Raw genomic sequence first — 21,975 nt, 5'->3', positions numbered from 1 at the left:
TTTGTGGAAGGGCCATTTTGTGTAGAGCCCAAACACGGCCCGAGGGCAGCGGGCGGGCCGGGGGGAGCCGTGCGGGGGCTCCTCGCCCTCAGAGGCGGCGGCCGTTGGGCGCCTCCCGTCAGGAGAGGGGCGGGGAGGCGTCACGTGACCGCGGGGCGGCGCGAAAAGGCGGGAAGGGGGAGAGGGAATGGAGGGGGCGTGGCCACGAGCGCGGGGGCGTGGCTATAAAATGGGGCGTGGTGGCTAGAGAGGCTCTTCCGGGAGGCGGGGCGTGTGACGCAGTTTCCGCTTCCGCCTGGGCGTGAGGGGGTGGCGGTGGTGCTGCGGGGCCGCCGCCTGCTGCCTCCGCTCCGCTCCGGCCTGCGCTGCGCTGCGCCCCGCCGGCAGGTACCGGGATGGGGGGGGGAGAGCCTCGGGGCCGCCTCCGGCTCTGCCCTGTCGGGGCCCGGGCCCGGGCCCGGGCGAGGTGTGGCTGGTGGTGGTGGCGGCAGGGCGGGGGGCGGCGATGCCGGGCCCTGCCTCGGGCTGGGCGGCGGGAGGGGGTCGGTCAGGGGCGGTGTGCTTTGGAATGTCTGTTTTTTTTTTTTTTCTTCCCCGCTTCGTAAATGAGGCGTAAATGAGTGTGTATGGTTCATAAATAGCCCTTTATGTCAAACGTTTCTCCTTAAAGAAAGTCTCAGACCAGTCAGTATTCCGTTCGGAGGAGTGAATTTTCGCAGATGTTGCTGTATTTTAAGGGGGTGACTCAATGGAAAAGCTAGCGCGGGCAGTATCGACCAGCACGTTTCCTGGAGAGAGGGTTACTCATCTGGGAGGGAGAGCTTGTTTCGAGGTGGATGCCTCAGGAAACAGTGCTGACCTGGGGGTGTTTGTTCAGCCTTCTGGTCAGTAGGTGTAAGAAACAAGAGTCCTTTCTTCTAAATCAAAACCAAAATGACACGCCCTGAAGGTTCACTTCCCTACACCAACAAGTGCTAAATGTCAGTCCAATCCCATAAAGCATCTTAGATACTTCTTGAACTTAAATTCATTCTAGCATGCTTTAGCAGTGCCAAATCAAGAAGCCAGAGGTACCAGCTGTATCTATGGAGCGAGGCTGTATCTGGAAAAGCAGTTACCTGGCAATAACCTCTGTAACGGAGCAGAAAGGTGTGTGGCTCTGTTTGTCGCTGGAATGTGACACGCAGGTCTGATGTTGCTTTAAAAGCAGCACAGTTGAGGAGGATGCTTGATAGTTATGCTTAGGGTCAGCCTGTCTCATCCCACCAAAAATGCTGATGTTTTGTGAGTAAATTGTGTTGATAGGAGGGGGGTTCAGGTGTTCCTTCAATAGCCTTCACAGCTCATGCAGGAAGCCTTCCAAAGGATTGATAACGGGAAGTTAATGCTAGAAATAAATGAAACATCCTTCTGGAACCAAGGATGATGGTAAATGGACTGCGTGGCTCTGAAGGAAGTTCAGAGGCAGCTGTGGAGGATCTGTTGTAGTTCCTGTGAGCTGCTGGACTAACACCTTCTGCAGGGTGCCCAGGGTAGGGAGGTGCGGACAGGAGTCGTCTGTGGCAGTTCTCAGCTGGCTTTGTTTTGCAGCTGGCAGGCACACAGGCCCCAGAGAAGCGATGTGTGTTTGCTGCTTTCAGGACCGTCTGCCTGTGGTGTGGTGACCGTTAGAAGTGATCAGGTCTCGTCTTGGTGGGGAGGCAGCTGTGAAACTGAACAGTATCGTATGTGGCAAACTGGAGTGGATTCTGGTTCCTTATGGCCGTGTGTTGTACAGGTCCTGGCTGAGGAGACCTCTCTTCTGGAGATCTCTCTTCTCTGGTAGTCGCTGACTTGCAGCATGTGCCAGCACGCGTCCTCGTTGTTCTTGACTAAATCTGTTCTGGAAATCTGAAAACTAAAAATCCTCCTTCTGCCCTCTTCTGTCAAAACAGACACGCAAGAAGCAGAAATCACCACATTTAGAGTGGCTGCTAACAGCTAACTATTGTTTTTTCTCTTCAGTCTGTTCATGAATTACATTTATTCCCCAAATAACCCTGTAGGTCGGAGCAAACAGTCACAGGGTACGCAAGCGCTTCAGAAGAGGCCTTAAAGATGGGAAAGGACAGCTATAAAATGCTGATTCTTAACGCCTGAAGGTAGAAGCTGCAGAAATTTGCATGTTTTCAAAAACATTCAGAAGCTGTCAAAGATTTGGTCCCTTCCACTTGATCTGGGTAGCTGTGTCGGGTGGTTAGGCTTATGTGGGCAGAAATCTCGTTGGGGATGGGGTTGTGCTGGAGGCATTAGTCATGTTACGGTGACAAAGGAGCCTCGTCGCTGACAGAGCCGTGCCACCCAGTGGAAACGCAGCCGAGCCCGTTGCATCTAGGAGGCTTTTTCCTGCGTTTGAAAGATGATCTTGGAGACGGGAACTAAATCTGTCACAGCGAGCCTTCGGAAAATGCCATGCAGTTGTAAAACTGGGAGAGCTTGGAAGAGATTTAGCAAGAGGAGGAAAAAGTGTTTTGGACAGCTCTGATGGGGGCCACTGGGGACCGGTGGTGGAGAAAATCCAGGGAGGGCAAGAGCATGCGAAAAAATGCTTCTGCATCCCTCAGCTTTGGTTGGGTTGGATGTGAGCGGGGAGGATTTATAGCCGCAAAAACATTGCGGAGCTGTTTTATTGTGGAAGCTGAAGCATTTAGTGTGCCATGCAGAGCATCGCGCTGCCAGGAGTGGGGTTTTCACAGACCTCTCTGAAAATTGCCGTGTGTTTCAGTCAGTCCTGAATGCTGCTGGTAGGATTGGCCCCCTGGTGCTGTGCAGGAGCACTTCGCAACCTTTCTGGAGCCTGCCAGGCTTCCTTGTCTTGCCTGCTGGTGGTTATTCCTCGGAGAGCTCCTGGGTGCCCAGGAGGCCTCTGGGCTGGAGAAGTCTTCTCTATGTAGTTCCAGGGTAGGTGCAGTGGAAGTTCTCCATGCCATGCTTCAGTTTACTCTTCGGGTTAAAGGACGAGAGGGATTCTGCTCCTTTTCCCTTATTTTTCCGCCCCCACTGCCTGGAGACGTTGGTCATCTCACTTCAGCTTCCCGCTTGTGGCTGTGTGTGCTCTCAGGGGTGCTGCTGGCAGGCTCTGTGCTTCTGGAAAGCAGAGGATGTCTGCAGGGGCGGCGGCCTTCAGAAACAAAGGAAATCCTATTTCTCAGCACAGTAGGTGCAAGCAGGACTTCAGCTTTAATGCTGCCAGTTCTGTAGTCCTTCTGCGCCCTGCCAAATTACTTCAGCTCCTCGAGCCCTCCTTCTATTCGCTCCTTCCCCACAGCCCCGGGAAAGAGTAAATTGAAATAGATTTCAAATGTGGCAATATAGTGATGTAAAAATACCTGCTACGAGCACTGTCATTCGCTACACGCATCGGTGCTTGTGCAGTGCTCTTCCTGGAAAGCTTCAAGAGAAAATGAAAGTCCATTTGCTAACCCTGCCAGCTCTGAAAATCTAGGCAACAAAATGTACCAGTATAATTTTCTGAAATCGTGAACCCACGGGAGCTCTGAGAGGGACCAAGTTGGAGGTCCTCTACCCAGCAGCGTCTGACTCTCATCCCGTGTGAGCACGGGAATGCCTCGGGCAGCGCTGCAGATAAAAGTGATCTCTCTGGGAGGTTTGGATTGCAGTTTGGAGCTGTGCAACCTCAACAGAATATGGATTATGGATTGAAGTACAGATCAGCTTGTGTGGTGTCTGAAGGCGTCTAACAGTAGGAATTTCTTATGAAAGGACGGTGGCAGTACGCAGATTAAGTGCGTGTTTAGAAAATGTCCCCAGAGCAGGCCAGGCTGTCTGCAGAAGGATCCTTGACATGTTTGGCATGGACCCCATCATGCCAAATGTTGCCAACAAATGTTGCTGTAGTCTGCCTGCCAGAGGAGGAGAGCCACTCAATCTCATTACGGGCTGTGCTTAGCGGCAGGTTTGCTCCTAACAGTCATGAATTGTTTCCTTAATTTTCATGGCACAGAAATATTTTGGGATTAGCAGCTGATAAATATTGGGGACGGTTGGTGTTTTGTGGGCAGGCCTGTTTCTGCAGTAGCCATCCGCCGCTTTGCCTTGGATTTCCTACGGACTGTCACAGGATCCTCCGAGTTACCCCTGGGTCTGTTCCCTCTCTTCTGTCTCTCCCTGGCAGCACGTGCTCTGGTTTTCTCTGCGGGCTATTTTCAGTCTGCCTGTTTATCAGTTGGTTTTACCCATCCCTTCTGCCTCAGAAAGGACGATTTTCTTGGCCTGTTCTGGTGCTGCTTTCCGTTAACCAGCTCTTTTGCATATGAATACATGTCCACGCACATCTTTGTAAAAAGTTATTTTTGCACTTGGCTCTAGATTAATGATTTTTCTGTATTTTGTGGGTTATATCAAATAGCTTCGTGTCTAGGCAAATGGAGCTACAGTGCCACTGAAAAGTGAGGATCAATTTCTGTTCATTCCCTACTTCTTGTAAAGAACCACTCACAAGGTTTTTAACACCAGTGGTGTCTGTTGAAGAGAAAGGGGCTTTTTCTGGTGGGTGCCTCAAGCAGCTGAGCTCGTGAAAGGAGCAGAACACATTTTCCTGGTGAATTGCAGCTGGTTCCTCAACTCAAAACAAATGGCTGCTGATCTGAACCGATTAAATACAAAGATACAGGCATTTGTACGGACTTGAAGGAGCTATTGCTGTTGTAAGCTGGTGTTAGAGCCTTAACGAGCCGTTGTTTTCCTGCACGGAGCCATTGGCTTCCACCAGGGCAGTGACTCAAAGTCAATGTGCCTTTCTTAAAAGGTTTATCGAAGTTCTTAGGTATACCCTGAGGATCTCACTGTTTCCACAGGGGTTTGGTTGCATGGTATGATCATAAATAACTTGGGGAATGAGATGAACAGTGTCTTGTCGATACGAAGGCATTCAAGAAAGTAAGGCTTAGGTAATAAAATGGCAGATATAATTAAACGTAGAGAAATGTGGTATGATTCAGAGGAGATGGCTGTATTGTATTCAAATACAAAACGATGGGCTGACCCTTACGGCTGAAGAATGAAGCATTGCTGCAGAAGTCAGCTGAGCAGTGAACAAAAAGCAGGTCAAGTGTTAAGAAGTGTTAGAAAGGAAATAGAGGACAAACCAGAACATAATTATGGAGCTGTATAAATCAGTGCTGCTCCCACACTTTGAATTCTGTGCAGTTCTTTCTTGTCATTCATCTCCGAAGGTAAAAAAAAGAATTGAAGAAACCTCAAAGAGAAGCAGTGAGAATAATCAAAGAGATGGAGTGGGTGCTGCACAAGGGTCAGGGAGATGAACTGCATCTCTTCCCGGAGAAGGAGCATCTAAAAGAGAATGGGGAGAAATGTACAGAATAATGAGCAGCATGGGCAGGGTGTGTGAGAATAGACTTAACGCCTTCTGAAGATGCAAGAATGAAGGAGCGTCACCTGAAACTGGGAGGATCCGGGTTTAGGACAGAGAAGGGAGGTGCCTCTTTGTGTAACACACAGCAGCCAGATGGAGTTTCTCCTCAAAGGATGTTTTAAGTACAAGGAGGAAGCTAAATGGGTTTGTGGAAGTGATATTTTGAGTTTTATTCCATAGAAGCTGCCTGTAACTTAGGAAGTCCGAGCTTGTAAGTCTGGGCCTAGAATAGCTGAAGGGTTAGGCTGTTGTGCCTGTTGTTCTTCCCTCTTAGTTGCTGTTGAAGATGAAATGCAACGTGGAGAAAATGGCCCCTTTTTCAGGCCCCTGCTGTCCTAAGATTAGAATATTCTCTAGATTTAAAAAAAATAAACATAAATGCAGTTGTAGAGAAGACTATATGCACAAATTTTGCATTACATCCTTTGAAATTTAGTGGGAACTTATCAAGTCATTTGCCAGGGGCTGTGTACAGACCTCAACCCCTGAGATCGCTCAGTGTTAAGTCAGGTTTTCACCATCTTTAACCTATTCACAAGAATTGTTTTTTTTTTACGGATTCAGCTAGGCAGGACTAACTGAAGCCCTGGAATGGGCTGCCCAGGGAAGTGGTTGACTCACCACCCCTGGAGGTATTCAGAAGACGTGGTGTGGTTGCGGTGCTTGGGGATTAGTGGTAGGCTCGGCACCGCTAGGTTAACGTCCAGCTGTGATGATCTTGGAGGTCTTTTCCAACCTAAACAATTCTGTGAGTCTGTGTTTTGCATTCTCCTCTTCTGTTCCATGTTCTCCACCCTCCCCTAAGACCTTCTGGTTGCAATTCCACCTGCTCTTGGTCATCCTTTTAAGATTTCTTTGCCTCTAGGCAGTACTTGTCAGTCAAACTGAATGTAATGCTGGCTTTGTGGCGGCTGCCCTTTGCTATGGCTAATAAAGATCAGCAGTCAGTTCTCATCACGGTGAAGCTTTGGAAGGCTTGAGGTGAAGTTGGTGCCTTCGTGATAGCACATAGCTCCTTGGTCTCTATTTTCAACACTTCCCAAGTGCAGAGAGGTTAGCAATCAGGCACGCAGTGACAACGCCTTCACTGCATCTACATTCAACTGAGGCTAGCTGGCTGCAGGCAGTGGAAGTAAATAGATGCATCTACTATCTTTAGTGTGTCTTAAGTCCATAGATAGCTCTTCTGCTTCTGAAAATAAGGTCTGAATGGGGGTGTCATCACGTTTAATTTTAGGGGCATTGACTTCACCTGCAGGCAGCCTGCCAGAGCTTTGGAGTCCCAGTTTAGAAAAGATCAGGAATACGTCACAGGCATCGCTGGGTAGGCTGCCTGCTTGGTATCCTAAAACAGATGTATGGATTCGAGTATGCATGGATTCAGGTTTTTTTTTTTTTTTTGGTGTTGTGGCCCTTTTACTTTGTGTTGGTCCTGTTCTGAGCTGAGACAGGCGGAGGCTGAAGTTTTGCTTTTTCATGAGACCTGTAGCTGGGGTCTGTGTGGACCCGAGTCACTGAGATAGAGCTGTTGCTGAGAAGCGCTGTCAGTTGGACATCTGTTACAGTTTGAATGAGACAAATGTGGGATTTCTTAGGAACTCTTGCTTGATGTACTTTATTTTCAAGAAATTTCACTTTGTATTACCTTACTTTTCAGCAAAATGTCTGGAACTGATGATTTTTCGGTAAGTAATGTTTTCTCCTTCCTGAAGATCTGCCAGTTGTGACTTCCATTCTAAAAGTTAAGACACTTCTCTGAGAAAGAGCTTATAGCTGAGCTTATTTTCTTGCTTTTGCTGTAATAGTGCCTCTTCAGCAGATGTAATAATCTGAACTATATATATATAAATCTGCTGCAGGCCTTGTAGGGTCTCTTCTGCTGTGGTCCTAACAAAGGAGCTGTATTTTAATGGTGTCAGAATAGCAATAATGGGGACTTATGAAAGTCTTTTTTGGGTTTGTCCTAGAATTGCTTATTGCTGCATGTGGCAGGTTTCTTTTTATCCATGGTTCCAGAGCTGTGGCATGTCAGAATGCCCTTCTCCCTCAAAGACAGAAGGGAACGTAGCCATCTCTGCAGCACCCAGTAGCTCTTTTCTCCTGCTTTGGCAATACAAACGTGTGTAGCGAGTGAATGTGTGCAACTGACATCCCGTAGGCACTTTACACCCTCACTAATGCTTTCTCTCTTAGTTGGCAGATGCTTTACCAGATCAGTCGCCTGCTAAAACCTCCAAAGTGAGCAGCACGAAACCCGGCCAGCAGCCTGGTCAGCCGCCGCAGGGCTGGCCGGCGTCGAACCCCTGGAACAACCCGAGCGCTCCCCCTGCGGGGCCGGCCGGACTGCCGCCAAACACGTCTGCTTCCAGCGTGCCGTTCGGACCTCCGCCAACAGGAATGTATCCTTCAATGCCCCCTGGACCGCCTGCTCCATTTCCTCCTCCTCCTACCGGACCCTCTTGCCCTCCTCCTGGAGGTCCATATCCGCCCCCAACTGTGCCAGGTCCTGTCCCACCAGGGCAGTATCCTCCACCAAATATGCCCTTTCCAGAGCTTCCAAGACCTTATGGTGGTCCAACAGAGCCAGCTGCACCTCCGGCTCCTGTTGGGCCCTGGGGATCCATGCCCTCTGGAGCATGGGGACCAACAATGGGAGGGCAGTATCCTGCACCTAGCATGCCATATCCACCCCCAGGGCCATATTCTGCTCCTACCCAGACTCCAGGGGCTGCGCCAACAGTACCATGGGGTACGGTTCCACCCGGAACATGGGGACCTTCACCGCCAGGTCCATTTCCTCCACCCACAGGATCATATCCGGCTCCAGGACTCTATCCTACGCCCCCTAATCCTTTTCAAGTGCCATCTGGTCCTGCTGGTGCTCCGTCAATGCCTGGTGGTCCCCATGTGAGTATTTAATTTTTAGCTTGAATTATGTAAAACTGTAAACTTCTAATCATGGAAATGCAGTAGCATGAGACAGGTAATGCATTAATGCAGGTAAGGACTTGGAACATGCCTGTCTTGTTTACGTAGTCAGAGGAATAGCAGCCAGTTTTCTTAAATGCTTAACTATATAATGCCAGAATGGTCAAATTATATAAAGCTGGGGTGTGTCTAAGCATTACGCTGTAGTCTTGCACTACTTGGAAAGCCTTCTCTAAAAGACAAAGAGTGGAGAAGGCTTATAATAATCTTCAGAAATAGAAAATGTACTAGTCTGTGTTCTAGAGAGATCACTCCTAGGGCACATAGCTAGGGAATAACGAATTGTAAAGATACATTCTTAGCTTAAAAACAAAATTATTGCAATTGTGGATTAACTGCTTTGTGAAAACCTTCTATTGACGATGACTTATTGTCTCTTGCAGCCTTACCGTTGAATACATTCTGGGCAACAAAGTACTGTAGCTTTCCACCTTCATCCACTACTTACAGAGATTTTTACAGTTTTTGTTTCAGTAATGTTTGGGGCTATGAAGAATACTTGCCTCTTGTATGTGCATTTGAGGTATGAAGGAGCAATTTGCCTAAGTTTAACTTGCTCATATGCTAGCGTAACTGTTTGGTTTAACAAAATGAGTGTCAAAGAGCAGAAATAAAAATAAATGTGTGGTTCTTGCTTTGGCAAATACTCCTTGGAAAAATTGGAGTTGCCAAGTAAGGATTATAAAGAATCAGGCCCAAGGACTTAAACATTCTTAAATTTCCATGAACGCTTTAAGTCTTGTTGCCAGACGTTGTGCTGGTTATTGAACGGATGGATAGTCATATCTTGTCTATTTTCAGGTTATTCTAAAATGTCAATAAAGAGTATTCCAAGATTTTTGTCAAGAAATCTGATTTTTGAACATGCTACAGTAATTCAAACTAAAGAGAGAGACAGAGCGTGTGAACTTGAAGGCTTTCTCAGCATTTTGTATATACTCAAAACAATTGCTCAGTCCGGGACTACGGGAGAGAAGATCCGCATTTGAAATTCTTGGTCTGGCTTGTCAGCACACTGTTCATGTTCACAAACAGGCATTTATGTGCAAACGAAATAACCTGGATGTGCAGTTAACTTTGAATCAACCAATGTGAGTTTCATGCATGCAAATGGGGACATCATTTTGCCAATTCTCATTCTGTGGTGGTTGGAAGTTTGGCTTGGTCGATGTAAAGAGAAATCGATTCCCACTTAGGTAAGGTACTTCCCCGTTTCTAACCTGGGTTCTAGTCATTTAAAATTTGTCTGCCGGGTTGTGTAAACTCAGCAGATGTTTTCAGAGTCCCTGAACACTCAACTTGAGCTTAAAGGATCAAAAACTCAGTCTGGCAATTCCCTTCCCGGCAGTTTTTGGCTTGACATTTCGTTGTGTCAGCTACAAAGATCCTTTGTGCCATACTTATTGCCACAGCTGGGAACAAGCAGGTCTCCTTGGGGCTCCATTGAACGTGGTAATGGAGAAGAGTCCTCTGTTCTCAGCTCGGTGTCTGCATACCTCACTGAGTAAGCGTAATCTGGGAGTCACTGAATGTCTCGAAGCCTGTGCACTGCTGTGTAGCTGCCCCTCCTCCGGAGGGACGCTGCAGTAAGTTTTTGTATTCCTGCCATATCCGTGCAAAGAGCATGCTGGGGGTTCACTGCAATGTGAGCGTAGCGTTACCGAGGCACAGCCACGTGTCAGTGAGGAGCTCTGGAAATTGTTGTGGTACTTCATAGCCTAGATTTGACCATGGGTGGTTTGTTTTCTCCCCAGCTGGGGAGATCCTAACTTAGCCTCTGTAGGTAGAATTAGGAACATTTTGCTTAACATGGTAGCTCATTAGGGAGTCTTTGTGTCGTGGAACTGTGAAAGCAAGTTAATTCTCTTCCCATACCTTATCATGGCTTCCTGCATGCATAGGATGGACTTCTTAAAAACAAGTGGGGTGACCTGGTGGTGATGCTTGTTAGTTGTCTTAGCCTCTACGGCAAAGTTCTGCAACATGTTTTGCAGAGGGAAGAAGTCAGCCATGGCTGTTTGAAACTGTCATGAAAATTAATAGCAAAGGTACATGTATTTTTAAATTATTTTAGGAAGACACTACTGGAACTGAACCAAAACGCTTAACATTTCAGCTTAAAACCTAGCGTCTGTAACCCTAGGAATCGGAACCAAAAGAGCAAGTCTTTATTAACCTTAAATAAGCCCCCTTTGCCTCCCAAACAACAGCCTTGGCTTTGATCTCGGCAAGACTGATTAAAAATAAACACGGTAGAACACTGCCTACATTTGCTCAAGTGCTTTTTTTTTTTAAATACCTCCAGCCTTAGATGATAAATCGATGTAGTGAAGAACAGTTACTCCAAACAAATGGATCATGGTGGCAGCACTCCATTTCAAAATTGCACTGGTCACGTGTCTGCAGGGAATGGGAAGAGGTAGGAAAGGATTAAGCAAATGTAGCAAGTACTGACTCTTGGAAAGGGGATTTGTGAAAGTAACTAGACTTCTAGGTTCTTCCTGAAGTAGACAGGATTTATTACTGGAACATTTAGGCTAAAACTCAGTATATATGGGATGTTTTTCAATGTATATTCGTATTTCTTGAGGTCATGAAACCTGTTTCATAACCCCTTTGTTTTTGTGAGCAGAGTTCTTTGCATAGCAGTGAAAAGGGTATACCTGTTAATCTATTGTGTAAAAACTCCAGTTGTCACTATATACCGTGTAGTAACTTTATCACATGTTATGTCAAGTGTGAGCAACTTCTGGCCTGAAGCTTTTGCAATGGAATTTGTACATTTCTATGCATCACTTGAGTTAAATTGCTGAGAAGTTTGTTTTTGACTTGTGCTTTGAGATCGACATACTGCATTTGTTTACAATATGAAATATAAGCAATCACATCTTTAAAGTATAGATTATCACCTGCTGCTGTATTTTCTTTAGATGAAACAAATATTGCTGTATGATAGTGAGAAGCTATAAATACAGGATTTGATATTTTTTTGAAAATGCTGTCACTTTTGTATAAGATTAGACATTAAACGTATTTTCAAGACTGTCGTGTTCACTGTTTTTCAATTACAGCTTTTGACATGCTTGTGTAGACTTTTGCCTTGAATGAATAGTAAAAACAGGACATCCTTGACTTGCAAAGACTGAATATAAAATCAGAATTATTTGACTTCTGTGTTTTTTCCTCTTCCTTTTGTGATTATTTTTTTTGCAGCCTGCTCATAGAGCGCATGAAGTGTGGGTGTGAACGTTGCTATATTGTACCACGTAGGCCTCAATTACTGGCAGCTCATAAACCCTCTTGTTAACTGGGGGGGGAACTCTGATCTTGCCTATGCTAGAGGAGTGTTTTATTCCCCCCTCCCTGGTGCTGGACAATGCCTGTGCTTGATTCCACATGTGGATGTGGTAAGTAACCTGCAAACCCGTGTTTTCATGTGCTCATCAGGAGTTGAATGGGAAAAGGTGGATAAATGTCTGAGAAACTCTGAGGCTTGGCAGTGGAGTAACTGTGAAGTTTGGGCATAACTGCACCTCCATTCTTTGTAGTGGGCTACAGAAGAGCTCACAATCAGCCGGCCAGCACTGCGACCTTTGTTTGCACCTTCAACTGGTCAGGAAAGTAAAGATGGCAGCAGTGAAAAGGGGAAACAAACAAAAAAGCCTTAGTTTGAAGTGAATAAAGATGTGTAAACAAGTTGCTCTTGGACAATACGCACCAAATAAGGTCCCAGGACCTGTTAATAGAACAACACAGTGAGTGGGCCCGTGTTTTGTCCAAAGTGTTCAGCTATGAGATCACCCACTGGCTGATTGCTCAAATGGAAATCCTCTTGCACTGGTAGAGATGTGAATATGCTGATCCAATTCTGTTAATTGCTTACTGCCCTGTGGGCCCTGAAAACTTTACTTGAATTCTGAGGAGGACATCTGACAAGTGGTACTTAACCACGGTACTTAACCACCTAACTCTTAGGGGCGTGTTTACATCCGCAAACACCCAAGATAACTTCTCAGAAGCGGTAAGGGTGTGCGTTCTCCTGCAGAGATCCATGCTGCAGGATCTTCTTGTTCCAGTCTGCCCTTGTGAAGCAGAAGGGTGAGCTTTCCTCTGGCAAGTTGGCAAGTTCAGCCCCGTGTCTGTGCACAGGCACGGGTCGCTGACCAGCCTGTTTAAAAACCTCTGAACCACCAGCTTGGTGGGCAGCTGATGGGAAGGTTGTGCTTAGCCTCTGCAGAATAAGGGCTCCAACAACAAAAGTTTTCCTTTTCATAAATATTTTCCTAACTGGCTTTCTTATTAAGCACAATTCCATACATTTCTTCAATTCTGTATGCTTCAAACAGCCATTAGGCAGAAGATTACTGTTGCATGTGATCTGACAAATGAAGAAGAGCAAGCTTCAACTTTTATACAAGCTTTCCACTAGCATGTGCTTCAAGATTAGCTGACACTATTAGATGAGTGTAATTACTGCTTACCCTTGAGACGTGTGGAGAAAGCGCAAGTGGGCTTGGGTCCAGCACTGCCCTGTGGGTGGATGCAGGTATCTGTGGCACTGTGAGCGGGGAGCTCTGTGATTGCTGTCTGGGCTCCACCCAAGAGTCGCCGATACCTGGCTGTATTACAGAGGGTGCAGTAGCACTTGGTCTGCGGTAGGATAATGGCTACATACACAAGATACTTAAATATTTTCCTTTTTTTCCTAAATCTACTTTTCATAGTTACATCTTCAAGGTAGCTGTAATGGCAGAATCAACTCTAATTTCCTCTGCTCTTGTGATTTGGCAGAATTTGAGTTGATTTAAATGATCTAAAAACACTTGTGTGTGTGCACATGCATCCATTAGGCTGATAACAGCAAGTTAATCTTTCCTTTTTTGGTCACTCTTGTCAGGAATGTCTCAAATATGTGGGAAATGCACTGTTAAAGCCTACACGTGTTAAGGCAATGCACTGATGGAAGAAGCAGGTACTTTGTCTCAGGAGAGATGCTGGCCATTCAAACTGACCCAAGTGAATACAGGAGAATTCTGCAAAAGGGACACAAAACTCTCCGTGTTTTAGTTAATGGTAAAGTTGTACCCAGGTAAGTGAAAAGGGACGGTCAGTGTAACAGTACAAACAGTTCCATAGCATCTCTTTTGGAACAGTACGCTCCCTGTTACGTGAGAGATGTGAGAGAGAAAATAGAAATCCCTCTATTTCTGTCCCCTTTCCAACTTTCTCATGGCACTCAGCAGGGAAGCATGCTGAGGAGTCAGTTGACACACCTTTGCCTTTAACTTCAGGCCGTGGTTCTGTTGTCAGTGCAAGACGTTACCTGCTCTGGCAGACGCCTGTTCTTGTGGAGGAAAGTAAGGGAGAGGCTTGTAGCACTTAACCCATTACTCTTACGAGCTGTGCCATCAACCACCGCTTGTTTCTCCCGGCAGTAGTGATGGCTTGAGGATGTCTTCCTACCTCTCTTCCCTCTGCCACCGTGGCAGTTTCCCTCAGGCCAGATGACTGATACAGGCCGGTGGGGATCCCACAAAGGGGATGGGGCAGAGCAGAGGGCTGGTGGTGTAAGCAGCGAGCGATGTGCGTGTGACCGTGAGGCTTGCGTGAGGCTTGTCCAAAGAGGGCTGCAGCACGTGTCCACCATCAGCGTTTCACTTCATGTTCTGCAAAGGACTGGATCTCTCTGTTGAACTAGACAGGGATCCTAGGAAGGGTGAGCTACTGAAGGTTTGATCTTGACTGGATGTGAGTAGGAGTTGGGTGCCCTGCTGTGCCTTGTCCTGTCATGAGCTGTTTGCTAGTGATATATCGGCTGGAGCTGGAATCCTTGGTGGGAATTATTCACCGTTTAGGTTTAAGAGAAGATTCCTCCAGCTGCTGGAGAGCGTTATATTAAAGCAAGCACCAGGCAGTATTGCACAGGTAAAGAGGGGCATGAGTTGAAGCAAGAGGCTCAGGCCAGCAATGAGAAACTTTTTCACCATGAGGCCAGTCGAGCACTGGAGTGGGTTGCCCAAAGGGGCTGCTCAGTCTCCATCCTTGGAGGTTTTTGAGGTCAATCCGGATAAATCCTGGAGCAGTCTGGACTTGCCTTGGAGCAGGGCCAGCTCTGAGTCTTGGGGCAGGGACCTGCTTGTGTCCCTTCCCACCTGCATCACCCTGCGACTCCCAAGAAATTCATGCTCTTCCATGTCTGATTGAAATCAAACACGGAATGTATCCTTAAATGCAAAGGTAACCACTGACTGCAGATTTCATTTGAGTTTTTAGGTTTACTCTGGCTAATTCACGCAGTGTGGTTCTGTGGTAGATTTATGGCTTCTCTGAAGGAACACAGTATGTGCTAGTAAGGGGAGATCTGTCAGGATACCGCATCTTACTGAGCTGTTAACAGATAATGAGAAGTAAAACAGTGTTTTAAGATGCCTTTTCACAAGGATGTGCTTGATTTGCATTATGTGGAAAGCTTTATACGGTGCTTTGTACAACAGAAATTGTTCAGAGCAGTTTTCAGTCCTCTACCTTCTAATTTGTCTGTATTTTCTCCGGTTACAGAGCAGTGCCCTCCAGCACAGTGAAAGTGGAATATCCTATTTCAAGTTTGCTTAGAAGTAGGAAGAGTTGATGCTTTGATATCCCAGTGCCGTGTTGTGCTGTGCCAAACTGAAGTTTGTTGGTGCCCCTGAAGGAAACTATGTCAGCGTTGCTCATCTTGAAAGCTTTGTACTAGAGGCACCTCAGCAGCTTCCACTTTCTGCTTTCGTGTTCTTGTTTTAACCTTGATGCTGTCCCCATTTTACTGCTTGGAAAGCTGAGTGCTGTCCCGTGGGCAGTGCAGCACAACTCCATCGTCCTCATCTTGTTGCTGCTCTCCTGTTGGTCTGCACCACCTGGCAAAGTAAGGCGTTGCTAAAAAGGAGTGTCTGCGGGGTGACACCAAGCAAAAAAAACCTCTCTCTTCCTACAGGCCTGCTCTAAATGGTTCAAATAAAAGCCAAATACACCAGGTGAAGGAGCTCATGTCTGGTTTTGGCTCTCTGAGCCCTGCTGGAAGCAGCAGAGGGCAGTGCTGCTGTTTGGGAGCCCTCCTGGGTCACCTGCGTGACACGTCCTCCTGGCACAAGGCTCTACCTGGTGTTTATTATTTTGAATTGAATGCACGTTACTTGCTAAAAATGGGGAAAAAATGCCACAGTTTAGAGAGTGACAGCACCGCTTGGGAGTGACCTGGGAGCAAGCATAGCTGCCGTGTTGGATTGTGTTGGGGCAGGTCCTGGGTTTAGCTGTACCTTCATGTAGTGCCGTTCTTTGGGCTGGGTTGAGAGATGGAATTGTAACTCTACGTCTTTTCTCAGACTTGTATTAAACTGCATTTGATTTCTACAGGGAGAAGACAGGCACTGTATGAAAGATTTGAATTTTAGCCACGGTTAGGGTAAGGTTTTATATGAGAATGAATCCCTGTGCTCTACAAAAAGCTCAGTATCCAAAGAAGTGCAGCAAAACAGCAAAGGCTACTGACCTAGCAGTGCCTCTAACAAAGCTCTTCCCATTCCCATCTCTTCTGATTTCATGACCCGAGGTAAAAGCCACAAATTGTTGTAATAAAGTTATTTTAAAGTAAACTCTTCAGCTTAGTTGGTATTGCACCTGCCTTTCTAAACGCTTCCAGGGATGGGACATCCACCGCTTCTCCAGCCTCGCCACGCTCCTATAGAAGGAAGAAATTCTTTAACCTAAAACTACCCCCTTGCCCTATCCCCACACCCCCTGACACAGCGTCCCTCCCCAGCTGTCCTGCAGCCCCTTTAGGCCCTGTCAGGCTGCTGTGAGGTCTCCCTGGAGCCTTCCCTTCTCCAGGCCGAACACCCCCAGCTCCCTCAGCCTGTCCCCACAGCAGAGGGGCTCCAGCCTCTGAGCAGCCTCAGGGCCTCCTCTGGACTCGCTCCAACAGGTCCCTGTCCTTGTGCTGGGGTCCAGAGCTGGGTGCAGGGCTCCAGGTGGGGTCTCAAAAGAGCAGAAGAGGAGAATCCCCTCCCTTACCCTGCTGGCCCCACTGCTTTTGATGCAGCCCAGCAGGGATACAGTTGGCTTTCTGGGCTGCAATGCAAGTTTTTTGTCCACCAGCACCCCCAAGTCCATCTCTGCAGGGAGAGGGGAAGCCCCCTGGGCCGAGCAAGCTGTGGGACCCAGAGCTGTGACCCCTTCAGCTGCCTCCTTGATCCTCTGCGGCTACACCCAAAGAGGCAAGAGTCACACCCTGGTTTTGGTGGCATTAGGTTTGAACTGATTGAACCCATCGCTACAGCCCAGCACTAGTCTTTTCTGCTGTTTAGGCTGGATTAGTTTTCTATAAGGCTGAATTAGCGGGCTGCACGTTTGAGTGAGCACAGGGCATGGCCAAGAAAAGCATTGGGACCTCAAGATTTTTGATGGCAGCAAGCCAGGGGGGAGGCTTTTCCCCTGCAAGCATCTGAATAGGCATTTGGGATCACTGTGGGGATTTCTCATCGGGTTACTCAGCATTGTTAGGACAAAGAACCTCCCGTCAGAGGCCACCGTGCTGCCCAGGAGGAGTTACTGCGAAGTTCAAAGCCGGGGAGTGGTTGATGACTTCTGTAGATCTCTATTGACAGAAATTGCTACAGGATTCATTTAATGCTTGGAAAGCAACTTGGTACTCAGATTGACACCACGAGTTACTGGCATTGGCACGTCAAGCACAAAGAGCTCCTCGTTTATTCATCTTCCATAGTATAAAAGCTTCAAACCATGGCATGCTTTTGCTCACTTACAGCATCCATGTCAGAAGCTGCGCGAAGCTCTCTGGGGGAGGAATTGCCATCCTCCTGGCATTGATAGGGCAGGGGGAGATGTATGAGCAACCCTTTTGTGCATGTGCTCTTGTTTTCTAGGAGAAGGGAGCCACAAAGGCAGGAGGTTTGCTTTGTGCTGTAGAGAATAAAAGGATAAGACATAGGAATAAAAGCTACAGGACAAGAACAGTGATCCCAGACGTGCTCATGCACGTGAGGTTGGTGCTAGCCCTCTGCAATGCCATGCTCCAAGTGAAGGACGAACATTTAAACGGAAAAGTATAATGGGATGTCACCCCCAACCATCTAATTAATTATGGAGCTAATCACCTAGGTCCTCGTCTGCTTCTCGTGTGTCCTCTCAGGTGCACAATGATTAATTAATGGTGTACGTGCTGAAGGGCTGTTTAGTCAGGAAGGGAACGTAGCGGGGTTTTTCTCCATTACAGCTCCACGGCACCATATGAAAGTTGTCCTTTCCATAACATCCCAGTAATGCTTTTAATGTCTCGCTCTTCGTGGGCCATCCTGCTATTCCCATCTGCTCAGGAGACTCCTGACCCGTGGAGCACCGCCTGGCCTCGGCTGGAGGTAGGAGAGGTAGGCTGGAGGTAGGCTGTCGCTGTGCCAAAAAGCCTCTACACCCGCCTTGTTGGTTGGCTTGTCCCACCAAACCCTGGCCTGAAGCTCATGGTGAAGGCTCTCTACTTGTGCCTTGCGAGTTTTTGGATGCTCTCATTAAGCAGTGCTCATTAAGCCCAAGCCCTGATTGCTAATTAGCTGCTAAGAAAGCCCAAATTTTTGTTACAAACTAATAGCTCGGGTTCCTGTAATTACTCATGTGCTGGCGTTCCTCTATTACTTTTATTTTTTCTTTGAGGGAGAACATCCTTGTTCTCCCAAACCTCCTGCCCTTTTGCACGGAGCCTGTGGGTGCCAGCTCTTTGCCCAGCGCCCTTTAAGCGCACCCTTGGAGCTTTTGCCTTTGTCCTCTTTCAAATTTATTTGAAAATCCTCTTCACCAGGGCAGCAAGAGCAAGGCACTAGACCTTCCTGTCCTTTCTCAAGTGACCTTATTCTTTTAAAAACTTCTGCTTGGTAAAACCAACATCCTCTTCTGCTAAGCAGCAGCAGCAGTAGAAGACAAGTGCCTGAAGGAGCCAAGTGCTCAGCACAGACGGTGCTGCTGACATCGACAGCCTCATCTGCTCCTTCTGCTTTCTGCATTGTCAGGTTCGAGTTCTCAAGGTTCTTCTGCACTGAGGTTTTCCCTAGAGCAAGGTGATGCTTGGTGGGGTTTGAGCAATTCAGCACACTGAGCTCTTGAATGAGCCCCACACACCCTGCCCCCAAAAAAGGGTGCATGCAGAGGGGTTTCTAACACACTCCTGGGGAAAGCTCTTCGATTCCCTGCTGATCTCAGAAGTGCTGGGAGGATCTTGCACAAGTCTGGCAGGCACGGAGGTGAGGCTGTCGGGTGCTTCAGCTGTGATGACCTTGTTTATTGCTGGGAGAGGTGGGGACTGACTGGCACGCAGGGATGAAACCAAAGTGGCATCTTGGCGAGGTGCAGCACCGGGCTCCTGGGAGGAATTTGTGGCACCCAGAACCTCGGTCCTGTTCCTGAGACAGGAGCTGACGTTACCATGCTGCCTGCCCATCCCCAGCTGGGGAGGTTGTGTGGGGAGGAAGAAGAGGTTGTGGCCGAATGGAGCCGCTCGGTTTTGCTCTGAGCACAGCCTCGGTGGTAGATCTGCAGCCCAAATATTACACATAGCATTGCTGCGACCCCACAAACGAGTCAGGCCACAGAAGTCCTGTGAGTGATAAAATTGTGTGGCTGTGCTGTCACATCTGTGCTGCTCTGTGGGGTGAGCTCTGGTGCCATTTATTTTCTTACCCTCCAAATTCACTCACTGAATCTACCATCAAGATTTTCCCTGCCACCCTATGGGCTGGAAATGCAGGTTTTTCTGAAGTAGCAGCTGAATGCTTTGTGCAGATAACATCTAGAGACTTCCAGCCGTGCAGCTGAGCTCCACAAGCCCGGGTTTTGGTGCCAGGAGCCGTGTGGGGCTGGACCCCAGCCAGCAGGACACCGGTCACACACTGCTTCCTGGTGGCCGTGTCACCCCGGGGCTGGGACCTGCTGAGCTGGGCTCTTGAGCACCCAGAGGGGTTGTGCTGGAAGTTTCATCGATGACCAGTGCCCCTGCCAGCAGCTGTCTAGGCCTAACTCCTTTAGTATGTGTTAGGAAAGAGCCTGTGGCCCCCCCGGCCTAGTTTCTGTCCTCGTCACCTCATGGTTGTCTCTCGACAGCTGTAAATCTGTAATTTATTTATTATTTTGTAGTCGAGAAAAGGAGGCTGAGGGGAGACCTCCTCGCTGTCTACAGCTACCTGAAAGGAGGCAGTGGTGAGGAGAGCGTCGGTCTCTTTTCTCAGGTGATCTTGAAGGTCTTTTCCAGCCTGGACGGTTCGCTGATCTTATGGGCTGGCTGTATGGCTAGCTAAAAAGCAAGCAGGCCTATAAAAAGTACAAGAGATGCACAGCTTTCTGACTTCATTGCCAGTAAGCAGTCTATTGCTTTGAAGTTATGTATCCTCACACAGACAGATCTCTCCCTGAGGCCGGGTCTTTTACCTCTGGGGACTCTGCGTCCACAAGAACAGAAGAAAGCAGCACACAGATGCAGAAGGCATTAAGTCCTGATGTAAACTGGCATAAAGGCTACTGGGGTGCTCCCCAGGTGCACCCAAACGAGGAACCTCTGCTCTACACCGCTCTCTGCATTACCCTTTATTCCTGCTGAGCCTCCCTGTACCAGCCTGTTCTCGCAGCTGGGGGGCTGTTTGTGAACTGTTTTTTGCTTTCCTTCTTCCCGGTGTCTGCAAAGGGCATGGTGCCTTTGGGTCAGTCTCCACGAATTAGTTTTTTTTATCCACTTGGTCTTGTGCAGTTCTTCAGCTTAAATGACTTTGCCCTCTCCTCTCTTTATAACCTGAACTAACACAGCATGTAGTTAATTAACCCAATGCTAGTCACTGGGTAAACATTGCTATAAGGCGATTGCAAGTAATCCCTTTGATAAAAAGAATTTAATAGACTGCAGCACTTTGAAACTATTGCAGAGCAGCCTGTCAAAGGTTGCTCCTAGAGGAAAACGTTTAAAAATTTGTTGCCTTACAGCGTGGTGGTGCCGGAGTGGCTTGGGAAGCCGGAGTGAGGAGAGGTGGGGTGAGTTAGTTCAAGTGCTGGACTGAAGCTAAGCATTTGGTGGAATTTAGCTCATTATCTTACGTCTAGCCTTACTTCTGGGTTGCCATAAAATACACCTTGGCACTTGCTTGCTATCAGATAAATGCTGGGCATTTTAAGCTGGGGAAAGCAAATTGTGTTTAGGGAATAATTTTGGCCTCCGTGAAGGACAAGTCAGAGGGCATATCACTAAGAAACAGCTTGATCTGACCGGTTGAGCCATCTGCCCGGGTCCTCCATCTCTGTTCCTTGGGCTTTTTGTTGTCTGTCAACAGGCTGCTCTGCCAAATCGGGCTTTTGATGTCACGCTGCATGCAGCGGGCTTGCGTGTTACACTGAGTCTCTAAAGCAAGCAGGATACTTGTGAGGATATGTGCCTATTTCTGAGAAAGGAATGATGTTTTCATCCCCGTTGGAAAAGCAGCCAGATCTGGGTGGCAAGGCAGTACATCACAACACATTCGAGCGCTGCAAGGGCGTGATGTGATCGGTGACTTACATCTGACAGAGCTGCCGCGTTCCTGCGCTGCCATTTGCTTCTGTCTGTGCCAATAAAACCAGATACTCTTTTTTTTTTTTCTTTTTTCTGAGAGACAAAACTTTAAATTGACAGTCACCACACCTACCTGTCTGACGGTGCACATAGCAGGACGATGACGCAGGTGAAGCGGGGCGAAGCAAAGTGCAGGCATTTAATACCTCTGCGTGCAAAGGGCTTTCCAAGCCCAGCCCCTCCACGCTGCAGGGACGTTCACTCTTCTGCGCTCCCTGGTTTAGAGAAATGAAGAAATGAACCAAAGCTCGGATTTTGATTCTTGTTTTCATTTCTGGTTAAATATTTTTGTAACGCTGTGTGTCTGCTGCATAACTGGAGGCTGTAAAGCTTACGCAGTGGAACTTGGAAAAACAGGCAAGCCTCTTTTGTAAATGTGTGGAGCTTTGGAGCAAAATCCTGAAAACAGCAAAACGGGTTTTTCATGAGAATATCTCTTGCCAAAGAAGTCGGGGGAAATCTTAGAGTAGAAAGGGAAAAAACAGCATAGTAAACTGGTTAATAATACAGCCTTATCAAGGAAGACAAAAACCACTGGTACCTGCCTAAAAACGCTCTGTGCACGTCACCGTAACCTCCTGACAGAGCTGGCTCTGAAGGTCTGCAGCACTCGATTATGGTGTGCTCAGGAAGGCCGGGTTTCGGTCACACACTCGTGTGAGGTGATGCAGGCATCCTTCACTGGTTTAAATTATCCCAAGGTGCTTTTGCCCGAAAACATCACCAAAAATACTGTGTGTGTGTTCACTGTGGTGAGCTTTGGCTGCTGTGACAGGTAAACGCTGGTGCTCCACGCATGCACCCCTGTGGTGCCCTCCCTGGGCGGCTCTCATCAATCAGCCCCTTTGTGCACATGCAGCTTTGGTCTGAATCCTTGTTACGAGCATTATTTGGAGCTGAAGGATGATAAAATCCAGGCTTT

General features: G+C 47.7%; 1 protein-coding gene and 1 long non-coding RNA gene across 4 annotated transcripts; one reads left to right on the top strand and one right to left on the bottom strand.

Moving 5' to 3' along the window:
- Window positions 1-245: 245 nt before the first annotated feature.
- MAPK1IP1L (mitogen-activated protein kinase 1 interacting protein 1 like) lies at window positions 246-11,590 on the top strand. Of its 3 annotated transcripts, none has more exons than XM_035329051.1 (4): window positions 246-383; window positions 7,092-7,119; window positions 7,628-8,341; window positions 8,806-11,590. In XM_035329051.1, the coding sequence occupies exons 2-4, from the start codon at window positions 7,096-7,098 to the stop codon at window positions 8,815-8,817; spliced, it is 750 nt and encodes a 249-aa protein (XP_035184942.1). In that variant the 5' UTR covers window positions 246-383; window positions 7,092-7,095; the 3' UTR covers window positions 8,818-11,590. The 3 variants fall into 3 exon arrangements, with proteins under 3 accessions (XP_035184942.1, XP_035184941.1, XP_035184940.1); XM_035329050.1 differs by having other exon boundaries at window positions 256-387; XM_035329049.1 differs by lacking the exon at window positions 246-383 and adding an exon at window positions 3,635-5,552.
- LOC118168575 lies at window positions 6,375-21,806 on the bottom strand. The gene is made up of 3 exons (XR_004751650.1): window positions 21,787-21,806; window positions 13,696-13,701; window positions 6,375-6,516 (listed from the first exon to the last, which is right to left on the bottom strand). It is a non-coding gene; the product is annotated as an uncharacterized LOC118168575 (long non-coding RNA).
- Window positions 21,807-21,975: the final 169 nt, after the last annotated feature.

This window comes from Oxyura jamaicensis, chromosome 5, assembly GCF_011077185.1.
Source record: "Oxyura jamaicensis isolate SHBP4307 breed ruddy duck chromosome 5, BPBGC_Ojam_1.0, whole genome shotgun sequence".
Classification (NCBI taxonomy): Eukaryota; Metazoa; Chordata; class Aves; order Anseriformes; family Anatidae; genus Oxyura; species Oxyura jamaicensis.
The sequence above is the reverse complement of the archived record's forward strand: the minus strand, read 5'-3'. Positions and strand labels throughout refer to the sequence as shown.

Excerpts from the sequence above, each read along its gene's own strand:
- MAPK1IP1L (XM_035329049.1), top strand. The coding sequence starts at position 5,443 with ATGAAGGAGCGTCACCTGAAACTGGGAGGATCCGGGTTTAGGACAGAG. Across the intron at positions 5,553-7,091 it reads GTTTCTCCTCAAAGGATGTT|CAAAATGTCTGGAACTGATG; the intron begins TTAAGTACAAGG and ends CTTACTTTTCAG. Across the intron at positions 7,120-7,627 it reads CTGGAACTGATGATTTTTCG|TTGGCAGATGCTTTACCAGA; the intron begins GTAAGTAATGTT and ends TTTCTCTCTTAG.